We start from the raw sequence: 27,895 nt of genomic DNA, 5'->3' as shown, positions 1-27,895 counted from the left end.
TGTCAGTTTGTGTGCGGTGACAGACAACCATCCGTGCGCTAACAAATCATCTGTAGGTAGAGACTATGGAAGAAATCAATAACATTGAAGTGGTTCCGTGCACAGAGTCCGACTATCTGAAGCCGTTCAGGGTGCACTATAACCAGGTGAGTTATTTCCACCAAACGTCCACCAGCCGGGTAGACGTTGGAGGATGCTGAAGGCTAGCCCAACCCCCATTCATTTAGCAGCTAGCTGGGTAGCACAACATGAAGGCTGAGCTGACCTCAAACACAGACAGCAACAATTGGCATTTCTTTACTCGTACACTGAGCTGCTGTATTTAATGTCCTCTACCCTCACAATACTGCAGACATTGCCACCTTTTTCATGAGACAGCTACAATGCAGCCATGAAAGCTAGCATGCTAACGGTAGCCTGCTGCAGAGATTTGTGTGAGCATCACTGTTAGCACATGCTTTTCATTAGTGTAAAAAGGCGAAGATGACATGATTTAACACTGTTTCTAATGCAGAAACTTCTTTAAATAGCAGATCAGGTGAGACTGGTTAACTAAGTATGTAAAGTTTATTTGGGAGAGCACCTTTCACACAGCAAGGTCACCAGGAGTAAAAACATAACAATAATAGAAGTAGGAAATAATTCAACAAGGGACAGAATTTTCATTGTCCTTCTAATTTTATTTTTGAATCCCGTGATCTTTAGGTGATGCATTGATTAATCAATGTTACCAACTATTCTGAGAATCAGCTGGTATGAGGAATTTTTCGAGCTAAATTGTCTCATTCCATCTTTTTCAGTTTCAGTGTTTTCTGGTTTCTTTGGTAAGACTAAATGATATCTCTGACTTTTTAACAAAACATAATTTTATGCGGTCACTTTTGGAATTGGAAAACATACCCAAATGTTTTTCACAATTTTCTGACCAACCAAATAATATAATTACTGATAATGAAAATAGTAGTCAGCTGCAGCCCTAATTGAGTTAAAGTACTTATGAGTACGTTACAGAGGGCTGTTTGTTCATGTCCTGTGGGAATTTTATACTTTAAGTATAAAACATGTCTTTGTCACACCATAGTAATAGTACAGTTTCTGGATTAAACATGTAGCAGACAGATTTTATTGGGGTGTCAGTTTACTCGGACACACAACAACTCTTTTTCACTCTGATTCTTGTAGAGTTCTGCTTATGTTGTGTTGAATTTGTTGTGTAGGTAAATTGTTGTTTTTGCATATACAAATTCTGCATGAAATTATAATACTGTTACAGCTTCATCTGCAGTAAGATCAAAATTAATCTGGTTGCCCTCACTAAATTGATGCCAGCAGTTTGAGAGTAGTTTATGCACTCTGTTTTGTAAAGTTTTCAGAGCCGTGTTGTGTTTCAGATTCATCTTAAATGGATCTAAAATCTTTTTCTCTCATCAAACTACATGCAATACTGTAAAACAAGCAAGGAAAGGCTCTTGGAATCTTTTGTTCATTTGTCACTGATCCTTTAGATGCTTCTCTAATATGACTGGATTTTCAATTTGATGTATCAGATATAATTAGGAAGCGTACACTCCTGATCTTACTGTGCTCTTGAACACTTTCAATTCTCTATTAAAATTCTTTTAGTAAATGCATTTTAACAGGAGTTATTATGGAGTAGGTATTATGTATCAATGAAAAGCCCCCAAATCTATAAGAAGTGACGCTCACTCAAACAAGTGCCCACCTAAATCTAACCTTAAATCATTGCTACTTACTGGTTGAAATGGAAGTTTGATGTATTTGTTTTTTCTGCAAGACACATACACCATTTGAGATGACAGTATTTGTTTTCTGTGCTTTTGGATGTATTGGTGCATCACTGTGTAAAATCATGAACAAGTTGAGTTTTCAGTTTTTTCACGATCTGACCATATGTATATAGCTACTTTATCTCCTTTTGCAATCCATCAATCCACATGTTGACCTTTTATCACCTAATTCTCATAAAACATTGAGTAAATATATCTAAGGAATATGAAAGACCTTGTCTCAGCTGCTTCAATTTTTCCATGTGTACTCAAAGTTCACAGGTTAGAGGTCCAGTTCATATTCATTTGTGTTCATTGCAAATTTGAAAAAAAAAAGTCTTGTCTTTCAGCTAAAAGAAAGTGAAATGTGCCGACTGTGTTTCCTGATGGTCGCCAGCAAAGTGAGATATCCTTCTCTAACCAAACATCGGCTTCAGTCCAGGACAGTTTTATTTTTAGCTTTCAAAATGTGCAGTTTCTGTGACTGGGTGTTACAATTGGCTTTTAGTGGAAACAATCTGACTAGGAACAAAGGCAGAAGGATCAGAAAATGTGTGGACATCCTGATTAATTTCATCATGGTTTCATGGTTGATAAAAAATAGGTGTTATTTTTATCTCATCTTAGTGATGACAGCTTCTCCGTGTCATTATGACATGCAAGAAGAAGGCTACTTTGTCCTCTCATTTCTGGAAACAGCAGGCTGCTTGATGTTCAGTGTGGAAAAGAGCTTAAATTATTCTAGCAGTGTGTATTATCAGGTGATAAAACATAAAGACCCTTTAACTGGTGTGTGATTGGAGGGACAACCGTGGTGAGGGAAGCTCAGTGAGGAGTTTTCGGGGGTTCACACCTGTGACAGCAGAGGGAGGGGGTCTAAGCCTGTCAGAAGAATGGCTAAATAGCTACGACAGCAGATGGACAACAAAAGAAACGCTCGGTCCTGTCCTTCCTTTCAGATCAGGAGGGGCTGTAAGGGACTCCCCACAAAGGCCTTTCACTCACACTGAGGGAGCATCTCTTCCCAAAACCTTTTATGTTTCTCAGCACATCTGGTCACTGAGAAATGGACTCATCATAACAGAGAAACGCACTTTAAAAGTGGATAATGTCACGCCTGAGAGGACTCTTCATCGTTAGTGTTTATTAGTGTTTTGTCTCGTCTCCATCACCTCTCTCCACAGAGCAGGTGATTGTCCCTCGTTGACTCTGGGAAAACCCTCTTATCTTTGTCGCCTCGTGCTTGCGTTGAATCACCACTTGCTACTTAGAGCAGGCTAATTGAGCTCCCTTTATTCATTGTAATGATTTAAATTATTCACCTGGAGTTATTCATCTCATACAGCCACCAGCGGTTACTACTTCAATGAATATGAGAATAATTGTGATCTTCGCCGTGCATTTTCTCACATGAATAGCCTTATCTGCTACAAGTTGAATCACTCGAGTGAAATCATTTTGTGTGTGAATGTCTGTTCTGTGGGCTGAGAGAAGATCCATGTTTTGTATGGTTTAAACCTGTGATTCACAGGGCAGAGCAATCATTCAGTGTGATTACTCCAACTTTCTTGTGAATCATCTATATACATTTAGCATTTTAATTAAAGTCTGATAGGACAGAGACAGTATCAGACTTACTGCATGAATGAATGTAGTCGTTTTCAGTATTTATGTATTCTTTAATATTTTGCATAACATATTAGTGGAAATTAAGCATATTTAAAGTTGGATCTTGCTACCACTTATTCAGGATGTAAATATGCTTAGCTTGCATATATATATATTAAAGTTTTAAAAAATTTGACCAAATCTTAACATTTAAGAAGCATGAGTTTGACATTCTTTCCTTTAATAAATTACTGAAGACTGAATCATTTGCCACAGTTCTTGTTGAACAGTTTTCTACAGCTGATTCAGGTTTGTTTGATATTACCAAAATCTCATTCTTCCATCTAGATCATTTCATCTCCAGATAATGATGCCAGTATATGACATCACAGCATCGTATGTAAGTTCAGTGAATAGTTTGATTAGAACCGCCTCAAAAAGGGTACTTATTCTTCTATGTTTATTTTACCCCATGCCAGACCCTTTCAATTGTGCAAATTGTAGTTGCAAACAATCAATATAGATCTTAAATCAGACTACGGTCAAAAATACCCAACCCAAATAATGTATGTAATAGTCTGTTCTGGCAGTAAACAAGTATAGAGTCTGTTGTGGCAACTAGTCTGCAATATAATATACAAATTCCTTCCTTGTTTTTATCTCAGCTGGTCAGAGTCCATTCTGTGCTACGTTCATTGCCCTCTGTGTTTATGGAGTTCTTTGTGTCCATATGAAAGGAGGAAAAGTGTCACCCAAAGTGACAAAACATAAAGAGTGCCATAAAAAAATGCGGCGAAATGACAAACAATAGAGCTTAATATGAAGCAGTAGACGTTTTACTGTTACCATGTATTGACATATAGTTGCATATTCAAAAATAAACTAAACTAAACATGTTACACAGTCCTAAACAGATCTGCTATATTAGCTCCAGTACCGTTAAAAATAAAATGTATAGGGATTTAAATTTGTATTCCACTGGCTGTAAATACCTTTTATAACATGGTATAATAGAAATGCATTATGATGAAGCCCTCCCACTGGACAGAGTTATCTCAGTTTTTATTAGTGTATCCTAACGTGTATGACTTCAATTGCGGATACATCACATAGGTGTGTACTTCAACTGCATTCAAGACGTTGCATGTAATTTGTCTTTTTATGCATGTATTTTTGCTTAAAATTCTTTGCTGATGCTTTTCTTACTACTGATGTTTAGCTTGAGCTGCCGAGAAGACAAAGACTGGAGCTAAATCCAGAAAAAAAAACCAGGAGAGCACATGTTAGGATTCAAAGAGTGCTATTGTATTTGAGAATGGTAGTTTTTTTTTTTTTTTCTCTGCTGCAGCTGCCGGCTTTATAGCACAGGAGGTGTGTGAGTGTGATGTGATGGTTATTAGACTTTAAGCACCTAAAAGATCAAGACCATACGTCCCACTCCACAATAGCCATTCACACAGGGGCCTGTCATTTCTGATGCCCAAAGCCAGAGGGACCACATTAATTTCAAGGTCCTATGTAGCCCGGCCCTGCTTCCCTTCCTCTCTCTTTCTCCCTCTCTCTCTCCCTATGGGCTAATCACTCTGTCGTAATCCATGTCGGCCATGATTCTCTGTCTCCCCTGGGCCATTCAAGCGCTCCCCCCACCCCCCTCCCCTTCTCTCAGCAAGTGGCCTGAGTAGTGAGGGGAACCCCGCCATCTGTGAGCGGTGACAGGATACAGCAGAGTGTGTGTGTCTATGTATGTGTGTGCCGATGCAGTTAGACTGAGATTTACCTCAATGGCTTCTACTGAAACAAATGTGCCATTTTGAGTGTGAATTTAGATGTAATTACGTTAAACCATAGTCATCTACTGAAAACAGTAGCTGTATCCATATGTATGGCATTGACGGTTAATCATACAAGAAATTACAATGAATGATATTATCTGTTCTCTCTCATTATTGTAGTATATGTCCAATAGTAATAATGTAACTATACTGCATGCCCAAATATGGAAAATGCTGATGATGAGGTAGCTTTGGCTACAAGGTATTTAAGATAGAAGATTATCAGGACATGTGGTAAACAAAATAATATGTCACAGAGTAGATGGTCTATTCAGAAACTAAGGCTCATAGTGTCCATACATGCACATTTTCGAGAGAGAGAGATAGAGAGAGAGAGAGCTAGAGAGATAGATAGTACTCTTGTTTTTTTTGTGTCATTTTATATATAGTATAATATAGTATAGTAAATCGAATCGTATTGTATAGTATTTTGGCACTGGTATCAGTCCCTAATTTATTTTTCTTTTATTTAACCTGTATTTAACCAGGTAGGTTAATTGAGAACCAGTTCTCATGTACAATGACAACTTGGCCTAACAATGGTTATGGTATTAGTACTAGCACTAGTTCTATTTTTTGACATGTGTTTTTCAAACTTTTTTTGTTTTACAGGGTTTAAAATAACATAAGCACATGCCAAAACAGAGATGGTTGGTCAACTTGGCATGAAATTCTAAATATTATACTAATACATCTCATTTCATACAGTAACAGATCACTAGTCATGCTGTGAGGTCACAAGCACGTTCCATTTTTTCCTGTTTTGCAGTTCTTCATACCTTTAACATTAGTCACATTATCTATCATGTCAGTCTTCACAGTTTTCTCTGTGGCTGTTAATGATTTGTCTTCAATATGAGTATTTTAATGTGAATTCTTTTATTTTTACAAACATAATGTTTCAGACATCTCATCCTAAAATAGACTGGTTTTACTAGCCTCTAGGATCAGGCATAATAGTTCTTGTAGCTACAGTATATAATAATTTAGACAGGCTACAATTTGCCTGTAAAAGGCTCATTGACAGGAACAATACTTAGTGTCATGCATTATTCAGTAAGTACTTATTGCAAAGCAAGAAGCCATGAGAGGTGCATCCCCTTCTCAGTCACGACAAGTGATTTATCAGACACACGCCTTCACGCTAGTTTAGCTTTGACAGAGGAAAAGTGAGAGGGGTGCGGCTGACTTGGCCTCGAGGAGGAATGATGGTGCGTAAGAGACTCGCACACTTTGTTGATTACGGATTTTAAGGAGTGATTACAGCAGGAGACGGTGTGCAGCTCGGGCAGACTATCTAACAGGACATGACTCTACCGCTTGAGTTTTAATGACGCTGACGCCTTCTCCAATTACTGTCAGTGAGATTATAGATGACTGCTCTCTTCTGTCTCTAATGTCTTTAGCTATGATATAGTGTGTAAATGTGAGTATCACCCTGCAGTTTGGGTCCCCAGACTTGAAAGATACCTGTAAGAAATGTACACATGGTGATTAGGGATGCATCTGTCTTGTATAGTGGGCGGATACTGTTGGTTAAAATAACCCTCAAAACCCCCAAGAATCCACACTATATTTCCACACACTGTATCACTCACTGAATAAAATATAAAGCCCATTGTTTGCACACATCTGTATTATGGTATCATCAAGTTTTCTTCTCATAGCTGGTTATTGTGACATAACACGGTTTCTTATAATCTTATAAAGCTGATAGTTTACATTATAGCTCTGTTAGCTTTGCTCTGTTTTTACAGAAAACCGCAACAGTAAAACCACAAATCATTACAGTTTGTGTTGTCAATAACTGCACTAAAGATCTGTTTGAATCATCCAATCAAGGTCAGAACTGTTACAGTGTAGACTGAACTGTGGATCAACAAACAGCAACTTAGCAAAGATATCATCACATAAACATCACATAACTTTATACCTCCATAAGCCTCGTAATCAAACTCATCCATGTAGAAGACACTCTATTTCAGCATCAGACTCCATTCTTTTCATTTAAAGCTGTGTCCAGTGGAGAAAACTACAGTGTTTCTAGATTTTATCACTTTATTTGACTACTATAAGTTGTTTCTTACTGGTTCTCATCACATTTGGTCACTTTCTGGTGTTTTGGTCAAAGTCCCCCTGGTGTTAGTTTTTCTCTCTTTTTATCTCTTGGCTTATTAAGAGTCTGGTCATGAACAGCTCTAAATGTAAAGTGTCATGAGATAATGTTTGCTATGATTTGGTGCTGTATAAATGAAATTTGGTTGGTTGATTGATCTCAACAATCCAATACTTATAATAATTTTAGGTCATTTTTTTTAAAGTTGAAATACTAGATGCATGAAGTTCAGTACCAATATAGCATAACAGGCGTGTACAACAACAGATAAACACTGCAACCTGCCATTGGTGAATTTGATCTTATAGGCTGATGGCAGTTAAAAAGGCTTTGGATCCACCTGAGAATCCATACATCCATAATGACAACCTCGTCGCCGATTTATATGTAGAGGGCTCAGACTAGATTTTAGTCAAAAATCTTTATGTTCACTCTCAACATAGTCAATGAATATACATTGACTATGACATTAAAGAGGCATCTTATTCATATTTTTATCATTAGATATATATAAATTCCAGTGTTTTGTGGTCTGAGCTGTATAATTAATGACAAGCGATATTTAGGTTCAAGCTATATGTTTAAGAGTAATGATAACCATGCGAGGCACAGGTGATACTATTCTAACCTACAAAAACGTTTGCCCCATGCTCTCATTTGACACCATAACGTGATTCTTAATAATGCATGAACTCCATTATGCTGGCTTGGCTTCGCATTGAGGTTACTGTGACCTTACTGTGACGGCATCGCTTCTCTATGGAAAGAGTACCGTGGAAGAAAATGTGTGTATCTAGTTTCAGCTGTGTGGTATCTTTTTAAGCAAATACGTATGATGCATAGGATTAGATCTTTTCTTTTTTCAGTGTAATAGTGAATCTGCTACCTCTGAATACATAGGTTCTGGATCATTGTTACTTTGTAATCAGCCAGATTGGAAAAAAAAGAACAGAAAATTAATATCAGCTTAATTTGCAACCTCGCTTTATTTATGTACGTATCATACTTATTAAATTAAATCAAAATATTTATTCAGCATACTTTGGCTCAACACAAAGTCTCTCTCATTCCTCCCTGAGTCAGATCACTAAAATTAGACGTGATTCTTCCTGATAAAATCCAAAAATTGCACTTTTCAGCTTTAAGTACGTCCTTGGCACAGTAACACATCCGATCCCAGATCCTGTTGCTTTATTTTGTATGATTTTTATCGGCGCAATTAGCTCGCCATTTCACCTCCTCCCTTTTTTGGGTGGTACTGAACCTCTCCCTGCACTCGCACAAGAGCACACATCTATTGTAGCTGAAATAAGCCTTTACTAGTAAAGCTGTCATCCCTGCGTCTAAAGAGCATGTGGGTGGAGAGGAGGTGTAGCCTAAATTTGAATCAAGGCCACGTTTCCTCAGGCGTCCAAAATGTAGGGCAACTTTACCATATTTGTAAAACATACGAGAGGAAAGTGTGCTCGGATTAGGGTTCAGTTTAATTCATATGCCTCTGATAAAAAATACAGTCGTGTTACCTTTAAGATTTTGTTTTCGGTTACTGTTCTGCAAATATGGAAGGCTAAGATGATCATCTGAACGCATTTAACTGATCAAAGATGAATTAATGCAATTGGTTGGTGGTGCTTTGGGACTTTTCTGCTCTAGACCAGTTACCACACACTGTTCCTGCACCTTGCCCACTGTGAACAGTCATGTAATGGTTCTGTAAATAGGTGTTGATTAATTTCCTGATTTGCACTTGCAGCTGTAAGCAGCCTGTCTGTCGTATGATTTTTTTTTTTTTTTTGTGAAACACTCCTTTTGATCATAGTTTAAATGAAATAGGTCAGTACATTGTTTTGTTTATATCTATTGTGCTTGTTGTCTGGTATTTGGTCTTTGGTTTATATTTTTGGCATCTTATATGCTCATGTAAGGGCTGGGCATATTCTTATGCAAGACACAATAATAGAAATTCATTCATTCATTTGATCATAGTTTACGTGAGACGATGATAGTTTTATTTATTTTCTTTATGCATTTGTTGATCAAGGACAATGCAGTGAAACATAGTGGACATATAGAACATCTGATGTTCTGCACAGAGAGTATAACATTTAGCTGATTCACATCTCCCATCCTTGGTTGTGATATAGCCATGTTACACAAATCACTGAGAGTTTATTTTCCTTCTATTGAACACTGGGACACAACTGCAGGCATTTATACATCAGTGAATGGGAACTATTTGTTACCTTCACAGTAAAAGGGAAGTAAACTCCTGAACTTCAGCTTGGTTTAATTTCCCTGAATGCAGCTCAGCACACACCTTCACCTGCCTCATCTGCTATGAAGGAAAAAATGACCTCAGAATGTTCCTGATCAAATCAGTACGTTTACTTCACACTTCCTGCAAACTGACGAGTCGAGTCAACATTCAGGCGGTGTGTGTCACTGCCCACATATTTAAATTGTCAGTGTGTCAAAACCTTTCAGATCGTCCTCTTTTGTGTTTGTTACACACCTGCCTTTGTAGCTAGATTGGTGGAAATTTACCCGGGGAGTGTTTAGCTATATATCTTGCTGATGGGCTGATGTATTACAACTTCTGCCTCTGGACATATTGCTGGAATTAGTTATTGAGTGTCTTATACTGCAACCTAATCCTGTGTGTAATTTTCTTTACAATATAGTAAAAGTGGGCGGGGCAGAAAATGAAATGAATTTGTTGTTAAGTTCTTAGTGCGTCATTTCTTCTCCAACAAAAGTGATTTGAAAAAGTGACCCCTCCAGTCATTGCTTACTCTTTTGAGCCACTGTCCATACATTGAAATAATTCAGTTAAAGTACAGTTTTTCAGTTTTTTAGTGACATCAGATGGGTCTCATTTGGATATTCAGAGGCTCCAGGCTAAAGCTCATCTAGTTTGACAAATGACAGTATTTGCAGATGCTTGTTTTTATGTACAGTTGATGATATATTTTGCTGAAAAAGTCTGTCTTTCTTCAGTTTTCTGTTTTGATCATAATAACCTTTGAATTTACACTGAGCATTTATGGACATCTACACGATCAAAAAATAAAAAATGGGAAAGTAACTTATTTTCACAAAAAATAAATAAATAAATGTGGCGGATACTAATAAACAGTGATAAATCACTTAAGGAAGGTTAAATGTGGAGAGAAATTCATTTGTCACCACAACAAATAGTTCTAGGTTTTAAGGGTTAAAGTAGTAGCACATAAGGGCTGATTCTTGTTATTGACAGAAACAAATAATTTAATAAATATTTAACCAAATCTAGTTTTTAATATTTAGGCATATTGCACCGTATTAGTGGCTCAAAATAGTGAATGATAATATGTATGGATAATAATAAATAATGAATGAATAATGAATATTGAGCTTCAAACAGTAAAAAAATGTAATAATGTATGTGTCCAAATTTACATCACAGACATGTCTTAGCTTTTTTCCCTCAAGCTGTTAAAACAGTTAATCGTTTCATATCATCCAGATTGTAAAAACACATTTAACTTGATGGAAGTTGCCTGTCTTGCAGTAACAAACCTCATGCCTTTCGTACTTAGTTGCCATTTCTTTCCACCTTTGCATGTGTAGATGTTTGTGTCGAGTGTGGTTGGTATTATTCATTTAACATGCTGACACAAACACAGGTTGTGAGGCTGATAATTAAAATCATAGCAATCATTCTATATAAATGTGGCAGGATATAACATCCAGCTGCATGATACAACCCACAGTAATAAGATGTGGTATTCTGACTGCACCTGGTATCATCTAACTACTGTCTGCCCACAGTGTTTATGTGTGCTTTTGTTGAATTTATTTCTGATGTCTATTCTGTTTTTTTCCTCCACAGAATGGTACAAAGAAATCCTGGGACTTCATGCGAACCCATGACAGGTAAAGCACACTGTACTCACATCTAAACAATAAAAAAAATGTTTCTGTGGGAGTAGGCACCTTGTTATTCTACTCTGCAATGGCTGTAAATGTCTGAGTTTCCAGGGGTGCACTGTAAGAGAAATATCACACGTTTGCGTCAAACCTGTAGTTCCTGCTCTGTGTTTTACCCATAATGCCCTGAGGTAAGTCTCAGGTCATTTAAACCCTCTTCCCTCTGTTACTGACCCCAAAGAGAGGTCCCTGTGAAAAATAGTCCCACTGAGACAAAAGCAGTAAACCTCCAACCCACACTTTTAAGAGAAAATAGCCCATGGGAACCTCCAGCTTTTCCCCAGGTACTAAGTGTTATTCCCCCTCCAACCTCTATTGAATAGAGCCAGGATTGTTTTGCATTTTTGTGTAAGTGTGCATAACGTTTGCTTCTCAGCAGGCTTTATTTTGGTGTTCACTTCTCGTCACATTTTAGAAGCATTAGCGAAAAATGTAAAAGACAGATGAGGCTTTAAAGTATTGTTAGATATTAAATAGGGTAAAAATACGGATAAAGTGTTTTCTTCTTGTTCTTTGTGTAGACCGCTTCCTTGTAACGTCCGCAGTCTCTTTCAGGCTTCAACAAATGAATGAATTCCCATGCATTTGTAAATGCAGCTTTGATCCTGATCTGAGTCCATATTCCAGTACATGTGTCTTTCTACATAATACAGTTGCAGCAATACATTATGAATAGACGCCTGCATTCCTGGATCTTTTTGACACATTCAGCTTAGTAACGTATTGGATTAATTTTTTTTTCCCTTTTTTTTTAAATACAAAAAGCTGTCTATGAATAGTTTTTATCAAATCCATGTTGTAGAAGTAAAAGTGGAAAACACTGTCCCCACAGGCTTGAACTGTAGGCACTAGGCATGATGGGTAATCACTTTGTCACCTCTCTTCCCACCCTGATGTGTCCATCGCTCTGGATCAGGATCTGGACTCATCAGACCACATGACCTTTTGCCATTGAAACAGTCGAATCTCTATCAAACTGATGGTTTTTTAATAAATTTTAGAGAAGTTAGGGTTAAATATTGTCAGATTCCTAAGATAATGTTGTTGCTTGTTGTTGCTGTTTCCTGAAAAATCTGGAGAAAAAAAACCAAAAAACATAGGCAATTATTTTAGGAAGGTGACGATGTTAAATGCCATGTTGCCAGCTCAACAATTTTAATTATTGGAGTAATTATCCAAAGGAAGCTCGTATCTATTTGCTTAGGTAAATCCAGGTTTTCTGCAGGTTTTTTATCTTTTTCTTTTTTTTTTTGGCCAGACAATAACACTAGTGTACCAAAACTTAACAACAAAAATCTAAGTTCCACTTCAAAGTGATGTAGCAGTGTAACCTGGGACCTAATGTAAAACAAGTTCAGATCAAGTTCAGAGAGTTGTGAGCTCTCATTGTAGTCGGGCATTTCTAACAAACCTGTTTGATGCCTGAATCACCCTGGGTCCACTTTAAACGACTTCATTTGTGATTCTGTGTGTGAGACTGAGCTCAGAAACACTACAAAGGATGTGGGAAGGAAGGAAGGAAAGAAGGAAGAAATGAAGGGAAAGGAAGGCAAGGCAAGGCAAGGCAAGGAAAGGAAAGGAAAGGAAAGGAAAGGAAAGGAAAGGAAAGGAAAGGAAAGGAAAGGAAAGGAAAGGAAAGGAAGATGAATTTCTTCTGTTTGTTTTTTACATTTTCTTGCCGCTTATTCCCACATAGGACCCTGGGTGAGTGCTGAAAGGTACACTGGCTGTTAAATTTAGAGCTTCGCCTTCAGGCAGTGGACTCAGGTATACTCTGACTCCTTCACATTGAACAGCTCACTTATAATCACAGACTCTATATAAGTCTGGGTAAAGGCGCTTCTTCTCACTATGCAAAAGCGAAGCCAGAATATCACAACCAAAGCTGCCACTTTGCTTCTGGCATCAACATCCTTTATGGCACGACTAATTCCTGCAACACCACTGTCACGAGTGTTCTCTAAATCTACAAAAACACTCGAAGGCCGCTTTACTTTTTGACACCTGTGTGTTTATGGGAGTGTTTTCATTAATGGTGCTTGTTTATTGTTGTTAGTGTCTTTTAATGAGATGGTATTTGTTAGTGCAAGAAATTTAAGAGGCTCAGGGCGACAGAAAGAGAATGTAATTAGAAGCTTTAACACCACTCGGGTCCCGCTGCACAATCTGAAGTTTCAAAAACTCGAACCCAGTTAAGCTCTTGAAGTCTCGGTTGTTGCAGTGCAGTTGCCCCAGTTATGGCAGCAATTACATGATATCACACTTTTGCCCTAGCTCCACAATGACACGATGATATTATTAATTTTGTATGCTTTACGATTCGTCCAGTAGCCACCTTAAACCCTGTCCTTAGAAGTCAGCTGTAACCCAGTTTTCCCGCTGTCCAGCCGGAAGCAACATGTACAAAGCACCAGGCTAAACGGTGCAGAAAAAGTCCTGAGCGTCCGTTTAGCTTCTTGGTTTAACCATTAGGGTATTTTCAAGGGGGGTGGGGGGCAGAACAGCAGTAATGGTGTGGAACAGCGCTACGAGCCTCAGACCTGCCTCAGGGGAGAACGCTTCCACGCCTCAGGCTCGTGTGTCCCACTTTTACTGCGACTCAGATCTCCCACATTGTCTTATCAATACACACTGCTACTCACGCATGAAACCTGTCTTTTCGAGCAGCAAATATTCTGATATACAGTCATGAGTGTTGATGTTTTGCCCATCCTCATTGTCGCTCATAATTTCTATTTGTTTAAAAATACCAACACTTAAGCTTTGACCTGTTTTTGAAGTGCATTCCCACAGTTTTTCATACTTTTAAGAGTAGAGTTCAGTATTATTTTGCCTTATTGTGGATGTTTTCTGTTCTGTGTTAATCAAATAAGTGGACAAATCGCAATAGTGTACACAATAATTACATTATTTTTTAGCAAATCCAGCTCTAATCATAAGAGGAATTGTAATACTCTCATATGTACACCAACAGGAACATGCTGTGAAAGTAATTGACTGTGGTTAAAAACAGTTGGTAAGTCATGAACTGCCGATAAAGCAGATAAAAAAGCAATCATAAACTGTCACTTGAGAGCAGCCATTGTGCTTTAAATCTGTGAATTGCCTATAGTTCTCAGCCCAGTCACTGTAGCTGGAAGCCAGTTGATAATAGCCTCGTCCTGGTTCCCTCTCTCCATGGGAAAGTCGGGGCAAGGCTTCCTGCCGCCTCAGACGCTTCCGCTTTCCCAACACAGAGCCCAGGCCTCAGGTCTCCACAGTCACATGTACACACAACAGTACACCACCTGTATATGTACAGTCAGGTCCATAAGTATTGGGACTTTATTGGCCCTATTCACACCATCACAGCGGAATCTAAAGGAAACAATTGAGATGTGGTTGAAGTGTGGACTTTCAGGTTTAATTTAAGGGGTTTAACAAAAACATTGCATTAAATTTTTAGGAATTACAGTCATTTTAATCAGAATTCCTCCATTTTTAGAGGCTGAAAAGTAAATGGATAAACTATGGATAACTAAACTAATAATCTAATGAACATCCTCAATGAGTGCCTGAACCCGTAGACTGAGTTTCCTTCCTGAAGACACTTTGTCAGGCCTTTACCCTGTCAATGTTCAGTCAGGAATAGCTTTAATTATGTGAAATATTGATTGTGTTCAGGATTTCAATGATATTTTGTTGTTTTTTAAGTTCCTTAAATGAAATTGTAGTTCCTTACTTTAACATGTAAAACAACTGCATTTTAAAAGTATGTTGAATTAGAAGTCAGTCAATCAATCAACCAATCAATCAATCAATCAGTCAATCATTCAATCAAATTTTATTTATATAGCACCAAATCATAACAAAAGTTATCTCATGACACTTTACATATCGAAGTTTAGCTAGGTTTAACCATCCTATAGCATTGTCCAAGCAAGCATGACAGACCCTTTTGCAGCTTAAGATATGTTATTTTTATTAATACAATTTGTTGTAACCAAAAGTCATGGCCTCATGCAGCAGGACGTATCTCAATGAAACTCCACCTATTCTTGGCATCTTTTAGACATGTCCACATATATCTGTAAGACAGTTGTTTGCTCAGTCTTGCTCACATCTAAAATACATTTTCTCAGCTAATTCAAGCCAGCTTGATTTGCAACTTGGTACATAATGTAGGTCCTCCTAATGCAAAACACTGGACACTATAGCTGTACTTGTGGATCTTGTTCTTATCAGATTATTTTTTTTATTTATAGATCTATAAACCTTGAATGCCTGTGGCTCCGTTGACCCAAAATTCTGCATATCACTTGTAGTATATAGTTAGTTTTTCTTTTGATACCAACCCTTCGATGATCTACAGCTGAAGTCTCAGATACAGTCAGAGATAAACAGACCAAACACCTTTAGAAACAGTCTGAGCTGTAAATTCTTAAGTAATATGGAATTTCTTCTTCTTTTCCAGTGTATCGGTGCTGATCTTCAACACCACCTCTCACTGTTTTGTCCTTGTCAAACAGTTTCGTCCAGGTACGTTTGTTTTTTCTGTCCACCAAGAAAAGCATCAAACCACTATGTGAAATACATTTATTAGTTGAACTTGATCTGTATTCCAATGCATCCTGGCACTTAAAGAAGAAGGTGGCGCATTACAATCTGTGTTTATTCTGTTGTAACAATGCAGACTCAGAAATAGACCACAAGAGGCCCCATTACAAAGCAGCCTAACCTCTTTTGTTAAAGTCGCCAGGGACTGTTCTACATTGGTGTGTGCTAAATACAAGGAAGTCTGGGCATTGATACATATTTTTCCTCTTCTTTCTCATTGCTGTTGGGAAAAAAACTGTTCTTTATCACAGAAAATCGAACTCGGTCTGCAACCCAGACAACAGAGAGTGAACAATATATTGGTCACATTGTTTGTAATGAACAATAACTGCTTTAAAAGTATGTTTTTGACAGGTCATAGTTTCCTGAAAATTAAGTACCATTACTTATTTTTTGTAATATTTATGTCAAAAAACAGGGTCAAAGTGTTTTCCAAGTTATACTGTGCATTAAAAATATGCATGATTACTTTTTTTTTTTTTTTAATTTATTGTGACCCAGGCAGAGAGAAAAGTTCACAACTAACTAAAACTAATGAAAGAATTAATAAACAGAAAACAAATGTTCCTGGGATGTCAGAAGTGATAGAAAAAACATTTTATAAGATATATTTTCCATAGAAATAGATGTCCTAAATTCTTTTGTAATATTTGTGGCAAAAAGATGAGAGAAACGCGATAAGAGAATGAACAGAGTGTTAAAAACTTGTTAGAAACTTAAGACAGTAATATATAAACATATTTTATAAGTTATAGTTTGATATATAAGTGTTCAAGCTCTTATGTATATGTATTATGCTGCAGTCATGAAAAAAAATAGAAAATGAGTAAGTGATTATACAAACAAGCACACTGATGTAATAATAATCACCTGTAAGTAATAGAAAGCAAAATATGACTTTCAATACTGTATACATGTCATATTAAACCATTACAGCTGCTCCCTCTTTCCAAATAATTAACATTTTATATATTTTTTCTTTTTAACCCTTTAACCCCTGAGACATTATTTCAATGGAATGAGCTGCTATTAATTTGCGTCTGTTTCAGTGTCATAAAAGCTGCTGTGAGTTTGTGCTTGTGTTGCTTTTCTTCACTGGTTTTGCTTTAATGCGTGTTTTAGGGTCAAAACAGGGTGGAATAACAGAAAAATACAAAGAGAGGAATTGATGTGTTACAGGTTTTTACTAAATAAGGCACTCAGAATGTATACCAATAAGAGATTTAGGATGTTGAACATGAACTGTGAACTGGAACACACTGAATAACAACAAGTATTTGAATTTCGGCCCAGTAGTTTTTGTTTTGGGGCTGTTTTTTTCTAAATCAGTCCAGCTGCTTTTTGGCACTTGGTTGAACTCCAAAAAGCAGTTACACAGTCAAATATCGGTAAAAACGCAGTAAAAAATAAAGGAAAATCATCACAACACTGCAGACAACAGTAAAAACAAAAAAATCACAAGGAAAACATTTAAAAACATAGCCCAAACAGTCAATTTTTATAGCAAGTGGATCTCATTGTTGCTCTGTTTTGCCCCCCATTCCACATGCAGTGGGGGTGCACTGAGCATGCTCAGATGTCTACGGCAGATGTCTCTCTGCACGTTTTGAAAATTTTCTTATTGAGCAAACAGTTGAATTTTTATGAATATTTAAAATGAATCATACATTCAGAACACTCACCACAGACACGTTAGGGTTTAAAGGGTTAATATTTGTGGCAAAATGATGAGGAAAAAAGTCATTTGCTGCCATTATCTATGCATTATAACGCCTTCGCTCTTTCCCACCCACAGCTGTGTACATGTGTGAGTGGGAAAAGGCCAAGACACAGCCGCCTCAGGCTGCAGAGAAAAGCGAGGAGGGGGCAGCCGAAGCCGCCGCCCCCGAGCCTCAGGAGGGCCAGGCGGCCTCAGAGGGGGACAGCTCCTCTCCGTGGCCCCCGGCGTCGGCGGGGGTCACCTACGAGCTCTGCGCCGGGCTAGTGGACAAACCTGACCTCTCCTTGGAGGAGATCGCCCGGCAGGAGGTGTTGGAGGAGTGTGGCTATGATGTGCCAGCATCCAAACTGAAGAGGATCACTTCTTACAGGTGACTGAACTGCACATGTGCATAAATGTCACAATACTGAACACTTTTCTAGATCTATTACTCTTCATCTTCAAAGATTTTAGTATCATTTTCATGCCCTGTCATATATTTGTTCCCATCAGATCGCATGTCCCTGAACAATTAATGCTCTGTTGTCCTATTTAGTATGATTTCCATTTATAATTTCACAACCTCCTTAAGCCGCAGTTGCTTAGAAATAACCTAAATTTACAGCTTTGTTTCTTTGTCTCTCTAGTCTGAAATTAAGGCATTAAAAAGTCGCTGGTATTAGAGTCTCATCTCATTTACTCATCATGGGACCATGGGAGGTGTTGTTTTTCACTAGCATTAAGGATGAAAATCTATCGAATGACTCAGGTAGAAATCATATTTACAGATGAGGTGAAGTAAAGATTTGCTCATAGTACATTTAGAGATGTACAGTATGTTCATGTTGTGTCTTATCATTCTAATGAATATGTAGTCATTTTAATATTAAGCTATTTAAAGGGGATAGGATGCCATTGGCAGGTAATCAAATGATAAAGGCTCTTCTGTTGAATAAAGTGATAGATTTGTCTCCATATGAATATTGTTAGAAACATTTGATATAGAGTATAACATAGGCCAGTTTGTTTTTTATGATTTTAATAGTATTATATAGTATAGCTTTGATAGTAAAATTTATGAAATGCGGTATATTCATCATTCATTTTCTGAACCCGCTTTATCCTCACTAGGGTCACGGGGGTTGCTTGGAGCCTATCCCAGCTACATAGGGGCGAAGGCGGTAATATATATATATTAAAAAAAAATGATATTACCTTTTATAAAGGGCCTTTAAGACAATGCCATCATTCATCTCTTTCACTGTAGACATCGTTCTATACCAATTTGGGAGACATCGCACAACCTTAGAGCGCAGATACATCCTTCACAGTCAGGTTTTAGTGCATGACTTCTCATTCTTCATGCCAAGCACAACCCACTCATGCTTGTTGATTGGCATGGGTGTGGTTTGTGGCTGTGCTTCATAATCAGACTCTTTACTGTCTCTGTATTTGAACCTTTTTAAGCTGCATAAGGAGATTCTTACTAGTATACTAGACAGGCTGTCATACTTTCCATTGAGTGTGCTTAGTAGAGTGTTTGGTTATTCAAAATAGGAAGCCTTAAACTGTTGTTATTTTAAATAGAATTTTTTTAAACTCTATGTAATATGACGCACAAAGAGTGACAAACATGGTTTTGAGAGTCTCAGAAAGGAGAAGTGATGGAACTAAAGATGAGGTGCTATGCAAAGGGTTTATAAAATAACATAAACCATCCATCTCTGTCAGCACATTACTATCAGCTAGACACAGCATTTCAGTAAAAGTATCAGGAGAGGAACCATCCCACATCAAACCGCAGCACCTGGACAGATATGACTGACGGCTTTCATAAGTCTGCTTTGATTTGACTCCCACACGTCCTCTGGCTTTGTTGGTGTTGTCTATGGCCATTGTTATGTGTGGGCATGTTCCATTAAATACGTAGGTATCATCTTAACCCTCATGCCCCCTATGAGCGGGCTTTTGACACAAGCTCACTGTGGGGTTAAGCTGGAACAGCAGGCAGGTCTATGTCACAGCAGTCTGCAGCAGGACGACGAATACAGGGTTTGTTTTTACAGTTAAAAATTCCTCAAGAGAACTGTGTTTATGCGTCTTATCTTATGCATATTTCACCATTCAAACAGTGATATTTTCTATTTGCTTGAAATATCAACTTACCTTAGTCTGAATAAGGTCTAAATCCTTTGCTTCATGTCATTCTATCTCTCTCCCTGTCTTTTATTTTTATTCTTACCCTATTATCATTATCAAAAATGAGCAAAAATTAAGACATACTGAAGGTTTAACATTAGTAGAACCTATCAGTTGGTAGCAAGTGGGAACAAAAAAAAACATTTACTTCTGCATCAACCACATCAACATTTTGTTATTTTAGGGTTAACCCCATCAGGCTGTTGCAGTGATGTCTGTCTGTCTGTACCTGTACCAACATCTGAAGCACATTGTGTCTTAAAAATGCTGTATCTACCATCCCTTTTATCTTATTCTATTTTATTTTGAAGAATATGCTGTGATTGTTCTTACGTGCTTAATGCAAAGTTCAACACAATGGAATTATTCAGCATGATGGATATTAAGTAAGAGGGTGGGTGAGGGTCTGCAGTCTTTCATTCTCTAGGTAATGAATAAAGTGGCCTTAAAGTAGTTTTTAGACCAGCAGTTTTTGGTCCATATGAATGAAATCATCGTTCATGTTTCCCCCTTTGGTGCAGTTTGACCTGGTTCCAGACAAAATCTGCAGTGATTAATTTCTTGTGAGAATGTGATCAGACTGCGGTGCACTACAGAAGTTTGTGTTGAATATGTCCTGTGGCTCGGTGGGCTTCACATCCATATAGTCAGGCCTAAAAGTATTTCATACAAATTATGTAGTTTTTCCTCCAAATACCACTACAGTGGGTCTGAAATGAAACAATCAATTCAGTTTCTTTTGAATACACAATAAATATAAACAAACTAATCCTATATCAGTGGCTAAAAATGAAACGGATTTTAAGAAAACATGAAGACTTATAACAGTTGATTTGATTTGCATATTTGAAAAAGAGTGTCAAAATGTCATTGAAGTGCAGACTTTCCGCATTAGATCAAGAAGTTTAACAAAAATATTGTATAAACCATTTTGGAATTACAACTATTTTAAAAAGTCCCTTTATTGTCAAAGGCTCAGAAGTGATCCAGCGACTGACTGATAAGCAGCCTCATGACCAGTTGAAGTTCCCTGGTTTTTCAGTGAGATATTTAATGGATAAAACTGTCACATTCAGACTGACTGAAGAATGAACCGAAGTGCCTAACAATGCTTCCCTGACGGAAATATGCACTTGTTCAGAACACCTGTATGCACTTCCTGCTCACATCCCACACGCTCCTGACCCACTCAACTTGAAAAGTGAATGTTTTTACTTAGTGTATAGTGATATGTTTTGCTTTGCTTGAATTTTTTTCTGACAAAAAAACTCCACAACTGATTTGGACTGCTGGAAATCAACTATAGGTGTGAAAAAGACATAAAGCACAGATTCATTTGAGAAATCTATGACTCCGGTTACATCTTCACTTACAGTTGTGGTCATATGTAGGGATGCACCGATACCACTTTTTTCCAGACCGAGTACGAGTACTTACATTTGAGTACTTGTCGATACCAAGTACCGATATGAGTACTTAATAATCCCATTCCAGTTCTTAGTTCCTTTTGTAAATGTACTTTATTGTCATTGTCATTAGTCTGACTGGAACAAAGTGCTGCTACTGACATTTAATGTGTTGGAATGAGCATTTCTCAATTAATCCACCAGGGGGCGCCACTCTTAATTAACCATACTGGACAAATACCACGAAGAAGAGTAAAGTTTTTTGAGAAGAAGAAAGTCAGTAACAACAAACATGGAGATGACAGAGGTAACACTAATGTGATACTAATATTGCAGCGTTTTCGCTGGTAAAGTTTGAAAGTTTAGCTTCAGCAGGTAGAGAAAAGAGAAATGTGTGATAAGTTTCGTTTTCACTTCCGCTGGCGGCGGTCCCCACTGCTCCGTACTCCCGGTGGTATTCTCTGTCTGGGTACACATCCGCCAGCACCTGGAAAACAGATGGAATGTACGCAGAGGACAGACAGAACGCTGCGTCCGTATCTGTCTGTCTTTAACGTTACTTGCAGTCAGCGTTACTTTTATCACCGTCGTTTATTTTGTTAAGTCTCCACACTCTTCACACTCCCCACACATTATTCCACCGCTGCGTACCTGTTGCACTGAACTGTGAATGTCACACGGCCAAAAGTGGTATCAGTGCATTTGTATCGGATATCTTTTATGAGTACGAATATGAGTACACACACTGAGTATTGGAGCCGATGCCCGATACTGGTATTGGTATTGGTCCATCCCTAGTCATAAGTTTACATATCCTAGCAGAATTTGTGATTCTTTGACCATTTTTCAGAGAATATGAATGATAACACAAAACCTTTTCTTTCAGTCATGGCTAGTGGTTGGGTGAAGCCATTTATTATCTAGCAAATGTGTTTGCTCTTTTTAACAGAAACTATCCAAATGACCCTGATCAAACGTTTCCATACCTTAGTAGTTCTTAATCCTCTGTATTGGCCCCTTTAACATCAATGACAGCTTGAAGTCTTTTGTGGTAGTTGTGGATGAGGCATTTTATTTTCACAGATGGTAAAGCGGTCCATTCTTCTTGGCAAAACACCTTCAGTTCTTTTAAGATTTTGGGTTTTCTTGCATGAACTGCATGTTTGAGACCTCCCCAGAGTGGCTCAATGATATTGAGGTCAGGAGACTGAGACGGCCACTCCTTCACCTTCACTTTTTTAAGCTGTGGCGAATGACAGCTTGACTTGACCTTGTGTTTTGGGTCATTGTCATGTTGGAACATCCAAGACCATTGCATGCGCATTCTGTCAGAGTATGTAAACTTACTTACAGATGTGTATTTTCTTCTTTCTTTCCCATCAGGTCGGGTGTAGGAGTAACAGGTGCTAAGCAGACCATGTTTTACGCCGAGGTGTCGGACGACAACTGCGTGAGCGCAGGCGGAGGTGAGCCGAGGGAGGGAGAGCTCATTGAGGTGGTCAAAGTCCCGCTGCACGAGGCCATGACGTTCGCCTACAACGAACGTATACCCAAAACCATGGGCGTCATATTTAGTTTCATCTGGTTCCACAATAACATGTCTCCCAAGTACAAGATCTCTACCAACGTGTAACCACCCCCTTTCTACTGTTTTCCCTCAAATTAAACCAAACACTGGTCCAGCACATTCATCCCCCTGACAGCTCTTCATCCTGTATTGCCTTTATGCTTATTGGTACATGATGGAGGGCAGTTTCCTTGTCTCTATACCAGCAGGTATCTTTAAGTTTTGTCTTGTTTACCTTTTAAATTTTTAATTAACGCAAAATTTGCCATAGCTGGTTGTCACTGGCACTTCCTTCTTGTCTTTCTATTTTTTTTTTTCTTTTTTTGTCGCTAATTGTTTAATCGACTGTGCCATCTGTCATAAATGGCCGCATATCGCTAATTTTATTTGTCTACTTTTGATTAAAGGAATGCTCCACTGCTGTAAAACACCTGCATTTATAGACATCAGGTGCACCGAAGACAAAGCAATATTTTTGCTCACATTCTAATTCAATCATTTGTACAAAACTCCATGAATAAAAATATCATGTGACCCTGGTTTGCTCTCATTTCAACATGAAATTGTACCTCAGCACCATCCCAACACGTACAGATTAAACATTAGGACTCAGTGGAGTATTCCTTTTCAGCCATGATCCAGTAATGCAAAAACTCTGCTAGTCAGTGGTGGGGCCTTGTAATGATCAGAGAGATTGGTGAGTTTTAAGCACCACTTATACAGGCATTAATTTAGCCTTTTAAACAACCTTTATCACAGGATAAAACAATCGGTGTCAATTAAATCAATTTCACAATAACAATACTTTATTCTACATGCAAGTAAATCTGGATTTAAGTACTATTTCACTACACAGAAGGCACCTACCTCTGCACCGAGGGTCCGATTTCCACTTTTTGTGTCATTGTTCTTAAGCACAATCTTGCTTTAAGTAAAGACGTAACACACTTTAATTCTTTTCAAACAAGATATATTTGTGATGATCCATGATGTGATAAAAACACTCACTTTAGACAACAATACCGCAGATACGATGACTACCTTTGCATTACAACCAAGCAACTTCTCTACAGCTCATTTGTCTGTGTTACGTTTTAATAAAGTTTCAAAGGACTTGAGCCCGACATAGATTAGTATTTATTTGGGAGGTCCAGTGTAAATACAGTAGTGGGAAAAAAAGTTTTCAGACACCTTTAAAATTTTACCTAATCTCAAATATTGTCTTGAAATAGCTGTGGAAAATTCTTTTTTTGTGTTTCAAAAGGTTTGACTGTGTCAGACACACACAAATAAATGCGATTTTTTTTTTCCCCTCTTATTGGTAACAAGAAAAAATAAAACTAATATCTTGACAGTTTCAGCATGTCATGTCCTGGATGTGTTTCAGTATCTTGCTGAAATATCCCGTTTCCATCCAGGGAGCATGTGGGTTTAGAGAATAGAACAAAATTTGACTGAGCTTAATAACTTAATAGTGAATCTTAATGGAATACATCACAAATGTAGGGGGTGTCCAAAAACTTTTTTTCCATTACTGTAAATGATACGATAAGATATCTCTTAAAATAAACCTTGCAGTTTGCCAAAATCTCAGGTCCAAATAGTCAAACTCTTAGTCATCTTTAGGAATGATGACAACCAGCATGTTACTTAAAAATCACGATAACTTATCTTTAGACAACAACATTCTTACTCTTCTTATTCTGTGTTAATGTTTTCATCTACTAAGGGCTGGTACTTAATTTATAATGTAATATGTTAAAAGGAAGAAATTCCCCCTTCATAGACAGTTTTTTTTTTTGTTTTTGTTAAATATATGCAAGTGCTGAAGTAAAGCACATTCCCACATGTCATTATGTGCAGTATACATTTCCACAGTAAGATGATACAGAAAACCTCGCTGGAAGATCTGCTACTGTGACTGTACATGAAAATTCACTAATCTGGAAACTTCGAGCTGCATGTGTTGAGTTTGGAAGTTTGGAGTTGTAGAGTTGCAGGTGTTCTGGGACCTAAGAAAGAATGAAAGAAAATATGCTGTATTGTAATGATACCAGCTTATTTGTGAGTTTCAAGTATTAAGTGCAATGTTAAAGAGCTAGAGATGTGTGTAATCAAACTGAGGTTATGTCCACACTAATAGGTTTTTGTTTGCTGAGTCTCAACCACATTAGCCAATGTTTTAACCTCCTGAAAACTGAGACTTCTTGGAGCACGGCTGACCCTGTGTTAGTGTATAAATTCTGACTTTTTGAGCATGTGTCACTATATATCCTTCTCAGATTTGTTGTACTCGGTTCATGTGACATCACCTTGGACCACCAGCTATTAATTCATGGTATCATTTCACCATGACACTACTGCTTATATTTGCTGCAGGAATGCTCTTATTTGAACAATATTTATGAAGCTTTGCCAAAATACTAGAGTGAACAGAAACCGTATTAGTGTGGATGTACGTTGAAATGACCGGGATTACCTTCTCTGCTTTTACTATCCAGCTGAAACATGATTAGTGTTGTTTTTAAGGATTTTCCACAACAGGAAAAAGCTGACAATCAAATGTCAATGTTCAAAGGTCATCTCATTTTGCCCATAAAACCTTTTATTTTCGGTTAGTTGGCTGGTGAAGTGTCTGTTTGCGATTCTCCTAGAGGTGTTGTTTTTCCCACTTGCACACACCAACTCGGTTAGAATAAATCACAGTCAGTAGAACTTTTACTATATGAAAGGGCATTTCCTTTCGAACTGTGCAGCCATATCTGATTTAACTATAATATTATTCCTTGATGCAGGATTGTGTAGTTTTGCTTGAGCCGAACTTATTTTGCTAACTTTTGAGAAAAAAAAACAGAGATCAATAACAGATTAATTTATTTATATTCTGTCAAGATTAATGACACACATGATCCAGTTGTTGAGTACAACCTGTATGTTCTTGTGCTGGAGACATGTTAAGTTCATTATCAGGTTTCTTTGGAAAAATGTGTAAAGCACCTTTGGAAACTGGACTCTGGACTGGTTTGTTTATGTTACGAGAAGCGTGAACATATAAATCAGTGCAATAATGGACACACATCTTAGCAGTAACAGGGAAGTGTAACAACTTAACATGTCTTTATAGTAGTTATGCTTCTTATTAAGTCTTTCAGAAGTAGGTTATTTTAACCTCATTCTTATGAAATTAGTGACCTCAGTCAATAAGCCTCCTTTTTTTTACTGACCCTCAATGCGACAATCTTCCTTTAGGTTGTACAGGAATCATAGAATATCAGAGAGAAGTTTAATGGAGGGACTTTGCTGAAAGATTTCCAATGGTGCTCACAGTTTTCCATAGTTTTTGTTTAGTATAATGTGTGTCATGATTAAAGATATGTTAGCCATAATCATCCCAAATGTGAAGGAAAAAAGTTACTAATATTTGATCTTTATATTTTCAACAAAACCTTGTGCTGAAGTGAGCCCAACTGCTTCTGATTAGGCTTGATGTAAAATTGTTATAAAAGCCATTTTTAACATTTAAGGCCAGTCTGTCACTTTATGTGCCTGTCGAATGTGGAGAAACGCCATGTGTTGACTTTTTTTTTTTTTAACCTAGTAATTTTTTCTAAGGAAAGCCGTTGCTGTGTGACGCCAGTGAGCGGGGCCTTCATAGATCTCCACTGTGACCTGAAACGCAGACATGCAGTGCTATTTATGACTGAAAACAAAAGTGACACCCATTAAAAATACACCTACGAGTGGGAGGGAGCAAGTCGGACAGCTCTTGACTTGTGGAGCATGCAACGTTTGGATTTTAGCCAGATTATCACACAGAATTCATTCGCTAAAAGAAGCGTTTCAGGTTCGGCCTGTTCAAGTGGATTTGTACTCTAGAAACCTGGTTGGATATAAGATAGAAAATAACATAAAGCCCAGACCTGTATTTTATTTTAGTTTAGACCCAAACTGCAGTCTATTTTATGTTTTTTTTTTATTAATGTCTTAGTCAATTAAAAAGTGGCTGAGCATGTTTTTATCATTTATTTTGTTGGAAATGATTAATGATCTGTAAAAAAAAAAAAAAAAACCAAAAAATTTGACAGTAAAAATCAAAATAATGACAGAAGTAAATCTCTTTTGACAGATTGAGGTTGCAGACTGTGCCCTTAGTAAGCCATACTTCTGTTGAATACAAGGCTAATAATATTTGAGGTAAGTAAATGGTTGTGTAATTCATTCTTGCCTATGCAGGATGTTACCATTAACCTGGCGTTGGACATTTTCTACCTCCATCACTCAGGCACATAAAAATAGTTTAATCGCTTAACTCTCAGTGGTTCTTCTCTGTGACAGAATAACTTCAATCACTGGTATCAGATTTTTATAGATGTACCCCCATGGCTATGCTGTAGTTGCTTCTTCGACTGTGACTTGTTTTTCTTTTTTTTATTATTATTATTATTTCTTTTTTTGTTGGTTTGTGCACTGTTTCACAATTTCTTACTGTATTTTCAGGCACCTTGAGCTGAGCCACAGTAAATCATGTCAGTTTTTAAAGGTGTTACGTGTAGTATTCTCTAATTACTGTTAAAATATAACCTTAACCAGCTTAAATAAGCATTTTCCCATAAAGTGGGAGCTGAATATTTAAAATGAGCAGGGAATGAGATGAATCAGAATAGCAGTTGTGACTGTACAGTGTAGCACATTTGTTCTAATGCAAAATTCAGTGAAACTCCTACACATAACACCTTTAAATGACTTTTTTTCATGGTGACAACATAAACTTGTCCAATTGTGATTCTTCTTTCTTTCTGGTGTCTTAAACTGAATTTGTGTTTTTAAAAAAATATTTTCTGGAGAAAAAAAGTACAAACATAAGCATCACAACTTTACGGATTTATCATGTAATTTATGCTTTAATAAGAGTGTAGACTCATTGTGGGCCGTGTTTTCAGTAATGTTTCAGATTTGTTTATTTATTACATAAATGTTGAAATATTTAACTTTTAAAACATGACACTTGGTACAAACTTACAGTATATATTTAAATATGATACTTTGCATGTGTACTAACTGTGTTGGATTAAACTGCATTACGTTGAAATAAAATGGGTGTAATGCCCAAAATATA

The 27,895-nt window shown here is 37.4% G+C and overlaps 1 protein-coding gene across 1 annotated transcript; it reads left to right on the top strand.

The window, feature by feature from the left end:
* nudt14 (nudix (nucleoside diphosphate linked moiety X)-type motif 14) lies at positions 1-27,895 on the top strand. Its single transcript, XM_030128678.1, has 5 exons — positions 1-146; positions 11,215-11,258; positions 15,766-15,830; positions 17,704-17,998; positions 22,596-27,895. The coding sequence occupies exons 1-5, from the start codon at positions 66-68 to the stop codon at positions 22,843-22,845; spliced, it is 735 nt and encodes a 244-aa protein (XP_029984538.1). The 5' UTR covers positions 1-65; the 3' UTR covers positions 22,846-27,895.

This window comes from Sphaeramia orbicularis, chromosome 24 (genome assembly GCF_902148855.1).
Source record: "Sphaeramia orbicularis chromosome 24, fSphaOr1.1, whole genome shotgun sequence".
Lineage (NCBI taxonomy): Eukaryota > Metazoa > Chordata > Actinopteri > Kurtiformes > Apogonidae > Sphaeramia > Sphaeramia orbicularis.
This window is presented reverse-complemented; position numbering and strand designations above follow the sequence as displayed.